The following is a 17,415-nucleotide window of genomic DNA, read 5'->3' on the forward strand; positions in this document are numbered from 1 at the left end:
GTGTAGAAATAAGAAGAGTACAAGCTAATTTATCGAGTTCTGGCTTACATCCCCCAGCACAGTGTCTAACGGGTCTCACATCGTAGCTTAGAGAGTGAAAAGATGGCCTGTCTCCGGTCTTATCTTCTCTGTAAACTGCTGTGCGTCCGGGCCCATGTGCGACTGGTCACCGCACCCACGGTTTTCGGCATCAAATGGAACAACGAGTTGCTCGCAGACAAACATTCTAGCAGTCTCGATTGCAATCCGAGTGGGATGAGTTGCCGCCATTGCCATTAGTGTTTCGGAACATTGGCATCCTTTAGCGGAATGTTGCAGATCCAGAACCCCTGCGTCGATCAACTCCTGCCAGAATTTGACATCTCGGTCACGCTGGATCCGCCGTTCCCCATTGTCCGCTTCAATCTTTGACGTGACTGGGGGGTTCGAGTTGAGTGGTTGCCTGTGGAGATGCTCCTTGTCTCTGCTTTTCAGAACCGTTCCGATGATCAACAGCCACCTGACTTCGTTGCATTTGAAGTGCCCCCTGATTAGAGCAAGGACGGCGCCGACGTGCCGGTTCTTCGCCGCGGCAATCATTGGCATGAGGCCTCGGAGATGACTGAGGCGGTGGTAAGGGTTTAGCCGGTGGTGAGGTTTTGCGTTGTTTGTCAATCCGTAGGGGCTGGCGCCTTTTGATAACATTTCGCGGATAGTTTCCTCATCCCCGCGACTAGCAGCGAGCTCGATGAGTGATCTTGCGGGACGACAGTGATCAGATGTCGATTGAACCCAATGGCCAAACCCCCAACTCATTCTCCAGCTTCTGATATAAAAAGCAGTTGCCTTGGCGTAGGGTGTGCTTATGAGCGCGCCAAACACCCCAGGATGCCCATGTTTGACGGCCTCCTCGAGACAAATGTCCAACACCTTGTTGACCCTGTCACTCCTGTAGAAGCGAATCGTTTCTGGTTGTTCATACCAAGGTAACTGGTTGTCCATTAAGAGCTTCAGTGCCTCTGGCTGTTGCGTACAAACAGCCTCAAGCAGGATCTTGCGTAGCGTATTTGATGGGATCCTTCGATCAGCGATTTCGAGAAAAGCACTAAGGGACTCCAGATCGCCGAAAGCCACGGCTAGTCTCCAAAAGTGCTGGTGATAAAACTCACACCCCTTCGCCTTCTTTCCCTTGACTTTTGTCGTCACTTTCCTTCGTGAGGTGTTGATCCCATAATTGATTAAAGTAGCGACAAGATTTGAGTTTTCAGTTCTGATTGCAGCTTCCATAACCGATCCCATCAGCGGAGGAAGACCAAATTGTCCCTGGTCCTGCGGCTTTGTCGCCCCAATGATCGACAACGACTTTGGCCCTTTCTCCAAGATTCGAGATAGTAGCAGTCTCTCTGCATCTGTCGAGTGCAAATATACCTGTGCTAAAAACGTCAAGTCTTCGAAAGGTTCCTCAGTGATTACGGAATTCTCAGGGAAAAGGAGGCTTTGGAAATCGTCACAGAAGAGATGCCAGATTCCGTAGTGCTTGACTGGAAGTGGAAGGTGGACGGCTTGTTGGCATAGCTGGTGGACGCGTCTGAATCGTTCTTCGCCTTCGGGGTCCAAGCCGTCATCCGACATGGTCCTATCAGTGATTGCGTTGATCGCCGTAGACAAGTTTGTGTTCCAGGGCAAGTGATGATATGGCTGGTTTATGAGGCACTTTGCCAGGAAGAAGCTTGCATCACCGCGGTGCTGCAGCCTACAATGGCTGGAGATCCTATGCGTATGGCCTCTCTGCGCCAGGAAGTCGACTTCTGAATTGCGCCTCATCTTGCGAAGAAGTCTGGTAGTATTTATGGCCCTCATAATTTCGACCTCAAACATTTCTGTTGATTTATTAGCCCTCTTGAGCTTGCCTGGGTTCCATGAAATCGACTGGCGGGACCCTGAAATTCGAAAATGGACTCACTCGAAACACGAAGGAGACGGGCCGCGTCTCTCAAATTATATTCGCTGTCTTCCTCGTATTCAACGACTAGTTCAAAAATATGTTGAAGGCATTCCAAGGGCAAATCTGAGAGGCGTGACGGGATTGGGGCATCGTCCAGCTGGACTCGCTCTCGGTCGTATTGAGACACCCGGGAGGATTTCGAAACAGTATCCTGATCCATGTTGCCAATGAGCATTTCAGGAGTTATATGTCTTGTCTGAGCGTGAATATCTTCAAGAGATGGCAAGTAGAATTATCAATTTGTTGGAGGTTTTCATCGTGTTTAAAAGCTCAATATCGACCAAGTCGTAAAGGGGTGTAAGTCACAACACCCCTGTCAACACAGGACGAATCACGATTGGCCGATGTCTTATGCACAGTAGCGTATCCACTGAGGCCAATTCGCACTTGAGGCCATTTCCGCTAAGGATACTGCGCCGCAATACAGTCATCAGTGAATCCTACAATCTCTCCAACGTTCCGGTGCAGAAAACACATTTTGAACAGTCTGAGGTGAGTTGGGATAGTCAAAATCAAGTGTCGATTTGCTAACATTGAATGAGGTCTTTCTTCAGACTGAGTGCATGCATGTTTTCTTCATTGAAATACTTGAGTCGTTACATGCTCTACGCTTATTTTCATCAATTGTGTTTCAAGGTATGCTTGGGCACATTCAATCATCTCGTTATAGTTTGAAGCTTTGCTTTAATGCCTCCCCAAATCGTCTCACTGCCTCTTCAATTTGGTTGAGAGGCGCCGCTGCAAACGTAGTTCTGCAGAAGACCTCCTTCAGAGGGACGTGCTTGTTGGCATTAAACCAACTCCCACGAGCAATGAGCGCGCCTTGAGCAAGTGCCTCTTGCCATATCTCCTCCTCAATCTCACTCGGAGACTTCGTCGAGGCATCGGGATGTTTGTGCCAGTCCACGCCGAGCCATTGCTGGAATCCGTCAGTACGAGAACAATCAAGCACCCTGGGCACACAGAGTGAGTGGGTTTATATGTACTTACAAACATGCCTGCTCGCGCAGGCTCCCATGTGACAATGTCACGGGGTAAGTGACGCTCACATGCTCGAACCATAAAGTCCCGACGCTCGGTATATTCCTTACGAATGTGCAGCAGCCACTCAAGGTATCCAGCGTGGCCCCAAAATTCGTCCAAAAGCTTGAACAATGCAAGCTGGCTGAAGCCGCTGGGCCCCTGCGTGGACACATCTGCATGAGTTTTGTATCTCTCAATGACTGCCTGTGGAGCTGTGATCCAGCCAATCCGGGACCCGGGGCTGACAACTTTGCTGAAAGAATCCATACGCATGACACGCCCGTCAACGTCGATCTTGAGGTAGGTCGGAACAGTCATTTTGAGCAAATCCGCTGGCGAGAGAGGGGTGGAAGATGGTTCGTTCTCCGTGCATGAGTTGTAGGGATCCATCTGGAGCCAGTAATACGGATCATCCTCGAGAATGATCAAGTCGTGCTTCTGTGCAACGCGGTAGATGTTCCTGCGTCGTTCAAGACTCTGGGTCGCACCGGTTGGGTTGTGCCCCGTTGGGACGAGGTATAACAAGAACGGCTTTGCCGCGCCGTCGTGCTCTGCTGGGTTCCAGCTGTCCAAGACGTCAAGTAGGCTTTCCGGCAGCAGGCCTTCTCCGTCCATATCGACACCGAAGAATTTGACACCCATTGGCTTCGCAGTCTCGACCGCAGTCGAATATGTGAACTTCTCTGACAGAACATAGTCTCCCGGCTTGGCGAGCATACGCAAGGCCATATCCAGCGCCGAAGTATTGCCAACCGTCATGGTGCATCCCCAATCAGCATAAGGCGGGTTGTGAACGATCTCGGTGTGTTCTATGATCCATCGTAGGAGTTGCGGAGATCCACTGCCTTGACCATAGTTCAGAGCCACAGAGATGTCGAACACGCTTCGGCCGTCTGCAAGATCCGTCTTGCTTGATTGCAAGGGTCCATCGTCAAGGGAGGAGTTGGGCGCAGACTTTGAGTTTTTTGGGACGAATGACGGTGTGAAAGAAAGGGCTTCGAAGGGGAGGAATTCGCTGAGTGGAATGCCGCCCCCAAGGGAGATGACATCTGGATTCTGTAGGTGCTTGAAAGCTGCCTTTAGTGAGGATCCTGTTCTGGTCGTCGATTCGCCAGTCAAGCGGTCTGGCAGGCATAGCGCGGTCAGTGTTTCCGCAATAGCGCCTCACAATTGCTGCCAAAGATCAGGTTGAGCTAAGTAGATCAGACTCACAAGTCCAATCCTTAGCCAGCGGCTTATGACTATTTTCGCGGATCTTGAATTCGTCGGTAGTGCACTGAGCTGCAACACCCCATTTACTGGCCGGTACCGTGCGCCGAGCTGGTCTCAATTCGAGAGCAGTATCGGCTTCCAAGATGGAAGCGTGCTTGTTGTCAATGTAGTCGCCCATGTTTGCGTCGCAAAGACTCTGAATTCAAGGTTCGTGACTCCCAACTAGACCATAAGTCTTTGTGGACGACCATGCAGTAAGGACAATCGATTCCTTACTTATAGACGAGCGCGCAAAGCTTTATCAAGCCGCATGTAAAGCATCCCTCGGGCGCTTGACTGACATCGGAGAGAGGGGCAGATGGTGATAGGACTAAATTGGCACAATAGCCCAAATCTAAGCAAGGATTGACACCGATTGTTGTCTCAATGGTGGATAGCCATGATGACATTCGCGCCTTTCATCACCGTCTGTGAACTAACCGGTGCGCCCTGACGCTCCTTATCAAAAATGTCCCTGTCAATGGCGCCCTAGGACGGTGGGGGAACGAGACAGAAATGGGACTATGGCATAATATCGGAGTGATGTGGGGTTCGGAGACAAAGTTCGCCGATTAATTTCTCTCCGAATATCGCATGCCAGCCCCATTTCCCAGCCAGCAACAGGCAGCTTCACATCTTATCTCATCACCATACGTGCACCTGAGTAATGAGTAAAAAGATGAACGTAAGGCTTGCCGCCTGCGAACCCTGTCGGCGTTCAAAGCTGGCGTGTGGCCACGAACGGCCTGCCTGTACACGATGCACCGGCCGCGGACAACAGAGCCACTGCGTTTATAGATCTCGGCCTTTTCGGAGAAGGGTAACGAGAACGCAGAGCCAAGAGGCAGAGTAAGTCTTCAACACCTTTTGTAGATGATGACTGACCCGAATTGTCTTCAAGAGACTCGATAGGGCCAAGAGAGAGTATCGAATCGGCTTCATCGGCGTCTCGATCACCAGTTGATACCCCGTCGTCTATCTCAGGGACGCCAGCTGCCTCGACGCAGCCATACCGCTATCCCAATCCTGGGTTCCTCGGAATTTCGAGCCACTCTACCATTTTCAATCATGTCTTCCCTGGTGACGACTTTGGTGCTGCCTTTGATGCAAACTCAACCCAGCAGCCCAGCTCCGCCTCACCAATCGATCTGGTCGGCAATCAAGTTGTCATGGACAAGGCAATGCATGCCTTGTCGCGCCTGGAGAAGATGGACATCTCCAAAATCATACCTCTTATTCGTTCTTGGCTTGGAAGGGGAGTAAACTTGCCATTGGCGGGCCCCATTGTTTCCGAGTGCTTGTGGTCTGTGGAAAATTGGAAGAGGGTGCTTAATCCGATGGCCGACAATTCCGAAGAGGCTGATGGCCCTGGCTGCGGTATCACGAGTGCTGGCTATGTGGCAACCCTGCTGTCCAATTCACTGAAGCCTTTCGTATTGAGCTCTGAAGTAACAAAACAGGAGTTCCTCGCTCAGATGGTCGGGTCAAACTTGAGGTGGGAGACTTTGGGTATCTTCTTTGTCGCCGCAGCTAGGGCGGCCTACGACCACCCATACTTCCCGCCACTTTACACAACTAACGAGCAGCGACGAAGACTCATGCATGCATTGACTTATATTGGGGATTACTGTTTGGAAACAAGCCTCTCTCTTGATTGTCTAAATGATCTTCAGTTGATTTTTCAGTACGAAAACTTCATCGTGCATTCGCATTTGGACGGAGATCAGAGTGAGTTGCTTCCAGCCCCCCAATTGACCTGCCGAAACATTAATGAAGCTGATGTTGTTTCCTCCTAGGCTACCATTCATGGAGACGAATAGGGGATCTTGCGAGCTCTCTCTTTGCGCTAGGTTATCACGAAAACATTGAGAGGAGCAACTTAAATGTGCCCCCTTTCATCATCGAGTTGCGGAAGGCATGCTTCGCTCGAATTTATACAGCGGACAAGGGCTCGGCTGTATTTCTCGGACGGCCTCCACGAATAGTGAAGGACTATTGTCACTTCAACATACCAAAAGTAAATGATGGATGGATTGGGGACTATTCTGACAATGAAGGGATGATTGCCCAACCTGAGCCCATCAATTATAATGCCAATACACGTTGTGTCGCCCGTTTCGCGTTTTTGAAGGAGGAGGTGCTACAACTCTTGAGGAGAAAGAACATTGCAGATGTCACCAAAGACATTAGGTGAGCTTACATTCCTGAAAAATTTTTTGCTTTTACTGAGTTGGTGATGCTAATTGTACCAGCGATTTACATGAACAGATCGAAGCGCTGTGGCAAGATTTGCCGAGTCATTTCAGGCTCTGTACAAGTCTCAGAGAGTGTCGACAAGATCCATTCGAACGGGACTTCTTAGCCCATATCAGGCTAGATTATCTGCAAAACCTGTTCCTTCTGGGGCTTGTTTCCCAACAACCCATCTCCGAGCCCAACGACGACCTATTGGACGTTGCGATAGAAATGCTATCCATCGTAGTTGAGGTCATCCTCCTGCGCAACCAGCTGGTCAACTCTGGGACGTGTCTGATTTGGAAAGTAGCGCAATACGGGCTACCCGCTGCGGGTGTCATCTCGCTGGCGCTATTGAAGGCCACTGCATCTGACGTGTTTCTGCACTCGCGGTCCAAGATGATTCAAGACCTCAGCGTTCTCGTCGCCGAGACGAGGACAGGGGCTTGGATCCAGGCTGGCGAACCGAATTTCGCGTTGTTTACCCGCGCAACTGGAACGATTCAGACAATGCTCGACTCTTTGCTCGCTGCGAGACCAACAGCAGAAGAAGTTCAAACGTCAGATGATGCCCCAGTCGAAGTCTGGGAGCCTTACGCCAACCATCAGCTGTGGGACTTTGAGATGGAATTCTGGTCTAATCTCGCAGAGCATCCTACTCTTCTTTCTTGATAAGCTTAAGAAGTCAGGAATATTTGTTGTCTAGTATGTCTGGATTTGTGCATCGACACGGAGACATGAAATTGAGGGGACTACATGTCAAGTCGGAACTTTGCCGCCAGTACGCTCAGCATGCATGCTGCCTCTGCTTTTCTTCATCATATCAGGTCCTTCATTCACTCCACAAAGCAATTTCAGCGATCGAGGAGCATCAGCCCTATCCATTGTACCCTGAACCATGCCAACAGCCAAAGTCCTCCACGACCATTTGGGTATGGGAGATTTCCCCAGCTGCTGCCAGCCCCAAAAGCGTTTACAGCCTTTCACATTTGATCGAACCATCTGAACCATCAATGAGCCTGAACGACCCGGGGTAAATGTTAGACCGTATTTTAGGCGAAGCCACTTGATGTCATGGGTGAACGGCGTCAATGGATCAATTACTGTAAAGACCGGCTTTGAATGGATAGAATCCATGCTCTCCAGCCTGGTCGATTGATCCACCCCTTTCCACTCTCTCTACTAGTGTTTGAAAGGCCTGTATCAACTGAGACCCATGTTGACCTGTCTCTGTAGATGATTGGTGGTTGGGTGGATACAGATGGAGGCATATGGCCCCTCGACAATCATTTGGGGGCCAGGCTGTCCATATTCCCGGATCCTGCGTGCAGAAGACAGTCATCAACACCGAAGAACGGTAACGGTCTCTACAGACTAGAGCAACAAACGGATTTTTCTGGGAACGCTTGAAGTCAATATCATACAATTCTGTTGCTGTAACTTGGGGTCTAGCAGTTGTAACGTAGTATCTATAGTAGGACCTTCCAGGACCTGGTCAGAGTCGACGAATGAACTCAGTACCATGTCCAGTGCATATAAGATCCAAAAGACTGCATGGATATCTGCAAGGAAAGCATGTGATGCAGGTTTCTGAGGTAGTAGCCAAGGTAGGAGCGTTGCATTTTCCGGTATTCTTCACGCCAACGTGGCAGAATTCACCGAATGTAACCACCAATTTAACATTTTGTGAGCTGTCGATGAATGTCACTCCACAGGATGTCCACTAGTGGAGTCTCACGGTACGTAACAGCAGGAATATTATCAGTAACTATCAATGAGGGGCTGCTCGTTGATCTGTGGAAATAAATTCTCGTGGTCTCTTGGATTCCAATTGTGTTCTGAACATCACAGACCAAGACGTTATCAGCATGGTTCATATCTTCTTGTGAGTGACAGTCATCCTACCTCGTTCTTTAAGTGATAAATAAGGCTCATTTAGTATCCATAGTGTTGGCGGTACTGGCCATATCGGCGGCGCCGTGCTAGACCAGCTTGCACAGAAGCATGAGAACGCGAAAATAAAAGTGTTGGTCCGAGACGAAGCAAAAGCCGCGCGCCTGGTCAAGGTCTACCCACAAGTCAAAACTATTATTGGTGATGCGGGAGACCTCGAGATACTCAAAAAGTGCAGTCAGGTGGCCGACATCGTCATCAACACAGCCCCGGACATCACACACGACGAGGGGATCAGGGCAATTCTCGCGGGTCTGAAATCGCGTGGCGCATCCTGTGGCAGCAAGCCATACTACATCCACACATCTGGGGCTTCTCTCATCTGGGACGAGCCCGCTGGCTCCAAGGATGCCCGTCGGTGGGACGACATCACCGATATTGGGGACATTTGCGCATTCAAGGGCGAAGCCCACACACACGCCGTGACCGACAAGATCGTACGAGATGCGGCCCCGGAAGTCAACGTGGCCATCGTCTCGCCGGGCTTCGTCGGCGGCATGAGTCCCTCTATTGAGCATCCGACCCCTATCACGACACCCGCTCTCCTGCTCACCGCTCGCGCCTTCAAGTCGGGCTGGCAGATCGCCGAGGGGGGAAACATACACGCCTGGATCCACGTCTTGGACCTCGCAAAGATTTATCTGATCCTCGTCGGAAAGGCCCTTGACGATGCGTCCGAGTCTGATCCTTTTCCCATCTGGGGCCCAGAGGCCTATTATTTTGGAACCGGCGAAGATGTTTCGTTCGGAGACTTCATGAAGCACCTAGTGCCTGTTTTTAAGGATCAGGGAATCATTAAGAGCATCGATATCAAGTCAGTCAGTGTGGCTGAGGCGGCGAGGGCCAGCATTGCCGGCACTGACTATGACCCCGATGCCCCACCGCCACCGGCGGATACTTGGGCCATGCATATTGCCATTATGTACGGAATAAACATGCGCATCGAGGCGTCAAGAATGAGGATGCTTGGTTGGAAGGCAGAGAAGGGTTCCATCATTGATAGCCTCCCGCAAATAGTGGCCCAGTTACTGGAGCGTGAGAAATTGGTCGAAAAGAAATAGTTGCAGAGCTTTCTCTGAACTTGACACAACGCCAACACCATATTTTCTAAAAATCGATGTCGTGATATTCGAGAAAACCTCTGGAACATCTCATAACTTGGTCGTTGCCAACTAGCAACCTCTAAAACCCTGTAGTACCGCTCATCGGAACTTGAAGGTTTTCTTGCAACTTGATAGCTCTCACAGCTTGCTTCAATCTTGAGACTCGGCAGCTATTTGCTATGCATGATTGCACTGATCTTATTCTTGACGAGATTGTCTACGGCTAGTTCACTCATAAAATGATCCTAACTGACTCGGGCATGCTGTACATCGACGGCCTGGTCTCACGAACCAATGAAAGGATCTAGTTTAGGATATCGCATTCTCCCCAAACTATGTTGCGGTCTCAAGGTGTGCTCCCTATTGTACCCGAGGAGCCTCTGCGATATATGACTGAAACTTGGTCTCGTTCCACTCGACAAGATAGTGCATGGCAAACAAGTTTTGGCGTTATTATTCATTGAAGATGTCGGTTTTATTTGTCCAAAGGATATGAGCACATAAAAAGGTCGGCACCTCGTGAAAGGCCTCTAGCGGGGTTACAAGGCGACGTCATGTGAGAGACAAATAGTTTCCCAGACCGAAAGCCGGCAGACTCCGGCTTAGTCTACATGAAAAATAAGTACTCAGCCAAGATCTTGAGAATTCTTAACCACAGTATCTTGCAATGCCACCCTCTAGAAAGGGATCAAGCTGAAAAAACACATGGCGAGGCAAGTGAGGTCATCCATGGGCTAATAATGATGGTATATGATTATTTATACTCAAGCACTCAGCACCCGATGCTTTGAAGCCGCTAAGTGTAGTGAGCTGCCCAACATCGTCATGAACCCTGCCATCTTTCGCACCCCGATAGTCTCCCTTTGAAAACATCAAATGTTGTCTTGACAGGAATTGTTGAACTAGAATTCCCTTAAACTCGGTAATGGCGCTCTCTTCTATTCACAGCACCTCCTGTCAGGTCACGTCGTTGGTTGCCTCCTAGGAAGCTTCAGCCCTTGAACAAACATTAATATACGACGAAGTTCCCGCCTTCGTGTCTTCAGTTCGTGACGGCAGTTAAATCTATGTGGAACCTGCCTCTGATCCAAGACATTCTGATCTACGATGGAGGCCAAAACGATACGTCAGGTCTGGTAGGCGAAGCAACGTCCGAAGACTGCCTTTACGTTGCCATATGGACGCATGCAGCCCTCCCTCGGGTGGCGGACTCGTGTGCGTCCATCGATCTGCCCTGCTGAAAGCCAACGTCCTGGGTCGAGCGGTCGCAGTCGGCAGCAATCATCACCATCAAATACCGCTTTAGCATCTTCGGTTTCCCCAGCGTGCGAGGGCTGGCCAACGGGGAGCAGAACCTCGACATCCTCGAACAACGGGCCGCCCTTGAATGGGTCCGCGGCAACCTCACGGCCCTCGGCGGCGGTCTGATTCGCATTATTCAATGGGGCCGGCCCGCGGGTTCCGTCAGCGCGGACATCCTTGCCTACACTTACCACGACGATCCGATTGCCCAATCCTACAACGAGGAGTCGGGAGTTGCATCTTCCGGCTGCGAGAATGATCATACTCCACTCCATCTTCAGCTTCGTGGCGCACCACGTAGGCTGTGAGCCTCCGTGCGGTGACAACTGCGAGGACGACGGCGGCACGGCGGAACTCGACTGCATTGCGGTGGGTATTGTTTGCATGGATGGCGAACTTTATCGGAAAGTATCGTGACCGGGGTGAGACACCCATTCTATCCTACACCCTGATCACTTCGTCTTCAGTGAATACGAAGCTCGCGCCGCAGGATCGCGCATCGCCCGTCCCTCATCTCCCTGACAGCCAACGAGTTATCATCACTGGTCCCATGGCTATCTTGGCTACTCAAATCCATTCATCTCCCTGACATCGCTAGTTCAGAGCGATTGAGCGATGGCGTCTAGGCACGAGATGGCTATACGTCTCAAACACCACATCGTAATATCATACAGCCTGAGCCTACGACTCTTCCCGTCATTTAGTGTTAGATGCAGCACTCAATCAGCACAAAAACCAGATTGAACAACCCCGGTTACTTAAATTTCTCATACTACGGTATAAACCAGAGCCCGAAAAAGAGCTTAATGGTATGATAGACAATCTTGGACCAAAAAGTCAGAGCTCATCAGCACGTCTGTTGTTCGGTGACTTTTCCACAACTACCCTTCGTCCAAACACTCCACTGTTGGCAGACTGTTGTTCGTTTGCGATCAATGTATACATCACAACCAACGTACACATTTCGTGTTGTTAGGCCTCCTTGGTCATAGGGTATGGCGAAGGGGCCCCATTCCGTGGTAGAAGTACCCTTCAGAGTATGTCTGGGATTGTATTAATTAGCCGTTGTTTTCAACTAGAGTCACACCTATCCATCTATACTTACACGCAAACATCGCAACTTGGTGATTCATCATCTCTGTTTTCCAAATTTGCGTGAGACCCTGGGATCGCGGTCCCGCTAGCAATGGCAGCGAAAGTCAGGAGGTCGATAATCTTCATTGCAGTGGTAGATAATAGTGCGATTATTGGCTTGGCCCTACATTGGCAATTGTAGTCTCATTTATAGTCAGATTCAAAGACGTCGTTTTCATATGACAAGATCCTTGATGATTAAGTTGATGAGAGTCAATATAATGACGGCCCTATTTAAATTTGAACCTTGTTAAGTTGCAAATTGATGCTCAATGTCAATCTAAAGTGCCGAGGAGTGTGAACCAGCCGCTTTGTACTTAATCAATCCAGGGGCTCTCAGACACACGCCGCTGCGCCATTTCGTCAACGTGGTAACTACTCTGTAGTCCTTCAATCTTTCATTAAAAGAGGGCTGATTCACCTCTGCATACCAGACATAGACTTCGGGTACAATAAAAATTGCCAATTAAAAGGTCCAAGAAATGAGAAGCCCGACACATCTTTTACCACGGCCTCAGTGATCATGGTGCTAGCTGGCGTAACTACATAGTGCAGAGTAGGGGACATTGCGAACGCAGTCATCATCCGAAGCTGTTGCATGGCCATGATGCAGTCCTAAAGCTCTAACTATCCAGGATTGCGGAAACTCGGCAATATGCCCACCTCGCCAACGTCATTGAGGGTAGCCAGATGATCTATGAGGTGGGCCGTTGCGAGTCATTATGACTAGGTGACAGCCCCTTTGCGGGCGTATATAGACCCTGTAATTGCGGCCTCGGAATTGCTTATGGGCCCGAAAATAGGTATTGAACTGCAGTCAATAAGGTTCCAAAGACTCGGATTTCCTTTATCGACTCACCGCTGGTTCCGCGTTGTCCGCTCAACTAGTGATGCCGAGATTAAGAGCCTCGTATTAATTCCATATAATATATTTATTAATATTAGCGTCTGCCTTTGGTGGGCGAGAAGACAACTACAACTGGGCACCACCTCTTAAAAGAGTGACTCCGTCGTTTGTAGCTGAGTATTTATAGCTGGCGCCTGAACTTTACGGCCTAACGTGTGTAAAAGATCAGGGCCTGTCCTAGAAGTATTTGCCTGTGGAAATATGAAGGCTTTTACGTGGCGTTTCTTGAATACTCAAAGGTTTAATAGGAAAGGCAGCATTTAACTTCACCTCTGCGCGGCATTGTCTAGAACCATCCCCAGAATAGGAGAATTGTGCAACGTCTACAACGATGAATTCCCCCCAGAGCAGCGGGAGGTGCCTTACGATAAGAATTTTCTTCGAGAGCTTTATGTTCTAACAGAAGTCAAGTTCCGGATATCTGATACTTTGTCGCCGTTCCATAAACTTCTGCTCGGACCAAGACAGGTGCATCCCAGAGTTACGGGTCGTGCCGTTAGTAGAGTTCAGCGTTTCAATAAATTTATGAACTCAGACGACGTATCCACCTTTAAAAAGGTTTCTTGGCAACCGTCTCTGGCCAGTAAGAGTGAGCAAGGTTCTAGTATTAGGAAAGAATGACTGAGCCATTTATTTCACAGTCAGTGGATAAGTCAAGACGTCCAGTCCATCGACATATTTTATCATTGTAGCGGCCGCAAACTTTTTGTTACCGGCCGGGAGCTTCTTGGGCTTGCGCCCGAGTCATCACGAGTCGGGCACCAAGCATAGGGATAGCGGGCTAAGAAGATTCCTTTATAGCCAGACCCAGAGGATGCGGCTCAGGTGCACTGGAGTTAGTAGGTTCTTGCTAACTTAGAAAGCTCCAAGACTAAATCCCCTCTTATGTGCGCACAAAGTCACCACACCTCCAACAGCCATGACGGGCCCCGTGCTTTGATGTTGTCGGACAGTGCAGGTGTGGCTATCACGACGATGACAGTGGCGATAGGTGGGACTGTCAGAAGCTGGATCTGACTGGTGCTGCGGTATCCGAGGCCTTGAATAATTGATGATAGGGAAATCGAGAAGCTCCACCGTTGGAGAAAGGGAGAGGTTTGGCAGTGTAAGAAGTCCGAAGTCGAAACATTCAGGGTGTGACGTACGTAAGGCGGAATGAGAAGAAAGAGATCCATTGATGCTAGAGCGCAAAGATAGGTCTGCGACGCGAGCACCGCCATTCCAACCCAGTGCCAGCTGAAGTGCTCATAAATGACATCTTCACTTTTGGTGGCTCCGTGCGAGTCTTGTCTCAAGCTCCTCGTGATCTGTGTCTCTTCATCCAATGTGAGGAACTTTGTGTCAACCGGAGCATTGTCATTAAGAAGAAGTAGGTTATTCCAAAGACGGCAGTGATTGTACCCTCCACTACCATATGCCAGACATCTCCCCGGTCACAATGTCTGAAGTGGTTCTGCCGTTGGTCTCGCCATAGAAAGTGCACGGCCATCGGTTGTAAGCGCCGCTTCGAATCGTTGCTAAGCCCGTGGCAAGCACCCCCGAAGGCACCAGATCAGGGTGCCGCGTAGTAGAACAACCAAAAACGATATAGCATCTCATGTCGTCGGTAGAACATGGCCAGGTATACAATGATGCCTCCAAGTAAATCACATCCAAAAAGCCCCAGAACCGATTGACAAACCACAAGACCAGCGGAAGACTTTGTGACCCCGAGAAACGTGCTAACGATGCCTCAACTAGTAATAAGGGTTGGCAAGTAGAGGCCGGCTCGGACATTTTTGACGATTCAGTCGCTCGGATCATCGACGAGAATGTAAGGAATGCAGAAAACTACAGTAATAACGCGATACTGAAATTCGTGCCAGTTGTGACGTCGAGGTCTATCAAGAGGCCGTCGATCTTGGCATTCTCGATGTTTCTCCTGTCGATAAACGCAAAGAGCCTGAGAAAGATTTGTCAGTTTCCGAGACTGCCAAGGCGATGTTTAGTCCGCTCTGATATCCTGCCAGATTCCAAAAAGCAACGGAATGATATGATTGTCGAAATTGTGGTCAAGCCTTTAGCTTAAAGTAGGGTCTATTTCGTAATACACCTAGCTTTGACAGAAATTCTCCACATGGCTGTCTTCAGGCTTGCCATCTTCGAGAGTATTCTGCATCTCCAGGTCATGGATGGCGGGCCTGACGATTCCTTTAGACTTTGATAACAATTTGCTGCTCAACTGCAGGACGAGACAAAACTTTGTTGGTGACTAAAGACAAAGTTCAGGTATGGGAAAGAAGGGATAAACCTGACCCCAGCATGATCAGACATTTGAGGTTATCGGACCACCTTATGTTTGCATAGAACCCGAAGTCTTTTCCCACTCACACATCGGAAGCTGATAAGACACACTAGGCCTCTCCCATAAAGCTTTTCCGATTCATGAACACTTCGTCATCGCCCGATGTGCCGGGAAGACTAGGACAGCCTGGGCGGGCATTTGAGTAGCCATCCCCAAAGCTTGAGAAGCCGAATGGACCTCTAGCTGATGGCATTTGAAGGGACCCTTGAGGCACGGTAGCTTGCTCATCAAGTTCTGAAGTATTGGCTGGCATCTAGTAGTAGCCTGACCAGCAAAACTTACATCTGGATGGCCATTAAGGGAAGCCCGCAAGGTCAAGGGATGCAGACCGAGCATTGGGGTTTTCTGTGGGTAGTTGAACCACAGAATGAATCAAGAAATTAAACATACTGCGCAAATGACGGTAGTTATCATGATATTGACACTTTTCAAAAATTTCATGGAGAATGTACCATTACAGGAACCTAAAGTACTTCTTGTGAAGAGCCTCGTACCTATGGTCGGTACAGATGGTAAATGAAGGCACTTGCAGGCGGGATAAATAAAGTCCCAGGTGGGTGTTCAACCCCTATTTAGCACCTATTTTATACTGAACAATTTATAAGAAATACATTTAAGATCATTATCATCGGCTTTACGTGTGTGGATGCCGGCAGAGTGCAAAAAGTTCTTCGCCCTCGTTGCCCGGCATTCATGATATGCAAGGAGCATGAAAGCCAATCATAGCTCAATCCCTAGCTCCTTGAAGATGGCTTCGTTGTGCTCGCCTAATGCAGGCACTCTGTCCATCCTTGCTCCTTCAACCGAAGCAAATCCCGGTGGAATGAGGGCAGGAATCTTGCCAACAGGTGTCTCGACATCGGTCCATCTGCCTCTAGCCCGCAGTTGCAGATGCTCCCATACGCCTTTCATGTCATTAACATTCGCATTAGCGATTGATGCAGCATCCAGCTTTTGTAGAACCTCTTCAGTCGAGAGCTGTGCGAAATTCTTGGAGATGATCTCCTTCAAATCATCCCGGTTCTTGACACGAAGCATGTTGCTCACGAACCGAGGGTCTTTGGCCAAGCCTTCATCGCCAAGAGCTACTCGGCAAAAGTTCGCCCACTCTCGCTCATTCTGAATGCCAAGCATTACGGAGCCGCCGCGCCCTGTCTCGAACGGGCCATATGGGTAGATGGAAGCGTGGGCTGCTCCGGAACGAGCGAGACCTGGAGCATCGTTGTATGTGTAGTAGAGAGGGAAGTTCATCCACTCAATCATGCTTTCGAGCATTGAGATATCGATGCGTGAGCCTTTACCCGTCTTGCCGCGCTTGATGACTGCGGCAAGAATATTGGAGTAGGCATACATGCCCGCAGAAATATCGGCAATCGAGATTCCTGCTTTGGCTAGGTCTGGACCATTTCCCGTGACAGAAAGGAAGCCCGCTTCGCTCTGCACGAGTAGATCGTATGCCTTCTTGTCTCTATAGGGACCGTCTGAGCCGTACCCTGAGATATCACACACAATAATAGAGGGATGAGTGTCTTTTAAGGTGTTGTATCCGAGGCCAAGCCTTTCAGTGGCACCTGGTGCCAGGTTCTGGACTAACACGTCTGACTTGGCAAGGAGTCTCTTAAGCACCTCAAAGTCTTTTGGTTTCTTGAGGTCTAATGCCAAGCTCTCCTTTGAGCGATTCGCCCAGACGAAATGCGACGCCATCCCTTTCACGCGAGTGTCGTACGCCCTGGCAAAATCGCCAACGCCAGGTCGCTCGATTTTGATTACTCGAGCGCCCATGTCGGCCAGCTGTCTGGTGCAGAACGGTGCGGCGATGGCATGTTCAAGACTGACGACGGTGATACCTTCCAAGGGTAAAGGTTCCCTTTTTGAGTGAGCAGTTGACGAAGTCGACATGTTTTGATGTTGCGTCCCAGTGCGTTTGAGAGGAAGCTGTACAGAGAAGTGGTCAAGACATCTTGGAGTATGCCTTGGTGCTGTGAAGAAAGTCGAGAAGCTTATCCTGCATGCGACTCTGGGTGATACGGCCGAGAAAGCAGCCCGGGTTGCGGACATGATGAACAAGGGAGACTGTCGTAGGATTTGCAAGCCGGGGGTAAGCGTGTCTGTGAACCTAGGTAGAGAGATTGCCGAATAGACTCTTGGCTTCGGTGTCGAGGAGTCAATCGCAATATGG

General features: G+C 49.7%; 6 protein-coding genes across 6 annotated transcripts; 2 read left to right on the forward strand and 4 right to left on the reverse strand.

Annotated features, from left to right (window-relative positions):
- Window positions 1-87: 87 nt before the first annotated feature.
- On the reverse strand, window positions 88-4,397 carry CORC01_11551 (aromatic amino acid aminotransferase; the record flags this gene model as incomplete). The annotated part of the gene is made up of 5 exons (XM_022623174.1): window positions 88-1,859; window positions 1,943-2,135; window positions 2,694-2,903; window positions 2,975-4,131; window positions 4,220-4,397. 5 exons carry the CDS (start codon window positions 4,395-4,397, stop codon window positions 88-90), a joined length of 3,510 nt encoding a protein of 1,169 aa, XP_022470305.1.
- A 763-nt stretch (window positions 4,398-5,160) lies between these two features.
- Window positions 5,161-7,165, forward strand: CORC01_11552 (uncharacterized protein; the record flags this gene model as incomplete). The annotated part of the gene is made up of 3 exons (XM_022623175.1): window positions 5,161-5,986; window positions 6,055-6,448; window positions 6,511-7,165. Coding segments are annotated over 3 exons (1,875 nt in total), but the record flags the coding sequence as incomplete, so codon positions are not given.
- Window positions 7,166-8,361: 1,196 nt separating this feature from the next.
- On the forward strand, window positions 8,362-9,507 carry CORC01_11553 (uncharacterized protein; the record flags this gene model as incomplete). Its single annotated transcript, XM_022623176.1, has 2 exons — window positions 8,362-8,378; window positions 8,442-9,507. The coding sequence occupies 2 exons, from the start codon at window positions 8,362-8,364 to the stop codon at window positions 9,505-9,507; spliced, it is 1,083 nt and encodes a 360-aa protein (XP_022470307.1).
- A 1,169-nt stretch (window positions 9,508-10,676) lies between these two features.
- CORC01_11554 (uncharacterized protein) lies at window positions 10,677-11,216 on the reverse strand (the record flags this gene model as incomplete). Its single annotated transcript, XM_022623177.1, has 1 exon — window positions 10,677-11,216. The coding sequence occupies one exon, from the start codon at window positions 11,214-11,216 to the stop codon at window positions 10,677-10,679; it is 540 nt and encodes a 179-aa protein (XP_022470308.1).
- Window positions 11,217-11,688: 472 nt separating this feature from the next.
- Window positions 11,689-11,814, reverse strand: CORC01_11555 (uncharacterized protein; the record flags this gene model as incomplete). Its single annotated transcript, XM_022623178.1, has 1 exon — window positions 11,689-11,814. One exon carries the CDS (start codon window positions 11,812-11,814, stop codon window positions 11,689-11,691), a length of 126 nt encoding a protein of 41 aa, XP_022470309.1.
- A 4,142-nt stretch (window positions 11,815-15,956) lies between these two features.
- Window positions 15,957-17,135, reverse strand: CORC01_11556 (CoA-transferase family III; the record flags this gene model as incomplete). Its single annotated transcript, XM_022623179.1, has 1 exon — window positions 15,957-17,135. One exon carries the CDS (start codon window positions 17,133-17,135, stop codon window positions 15,957-15,959), a length of 1,179 nt encoding a protein of 392 aa, XP_022470310.1.
- Between the last annotated feature and the right edge of the window lie 280 nt (window positions 17,136-17,415).

The sequence above is a fragment of the Colletotrichum orchidophilum genome (genome assembly GCF_001831195.1).
Source record: "Colletotrichum orchidophilum strain IMI 309357 chromosome Unknown Scaffold_127.1, whole genome shotgun sequence".
NCBI classification, from domain to species: Eukaryota; Fungi; Ascomycota; class Sordariomycetes; order Glomerellales; family Glomerellaceae; genus Colletotrichum; species Colletotrichum orchidophilum.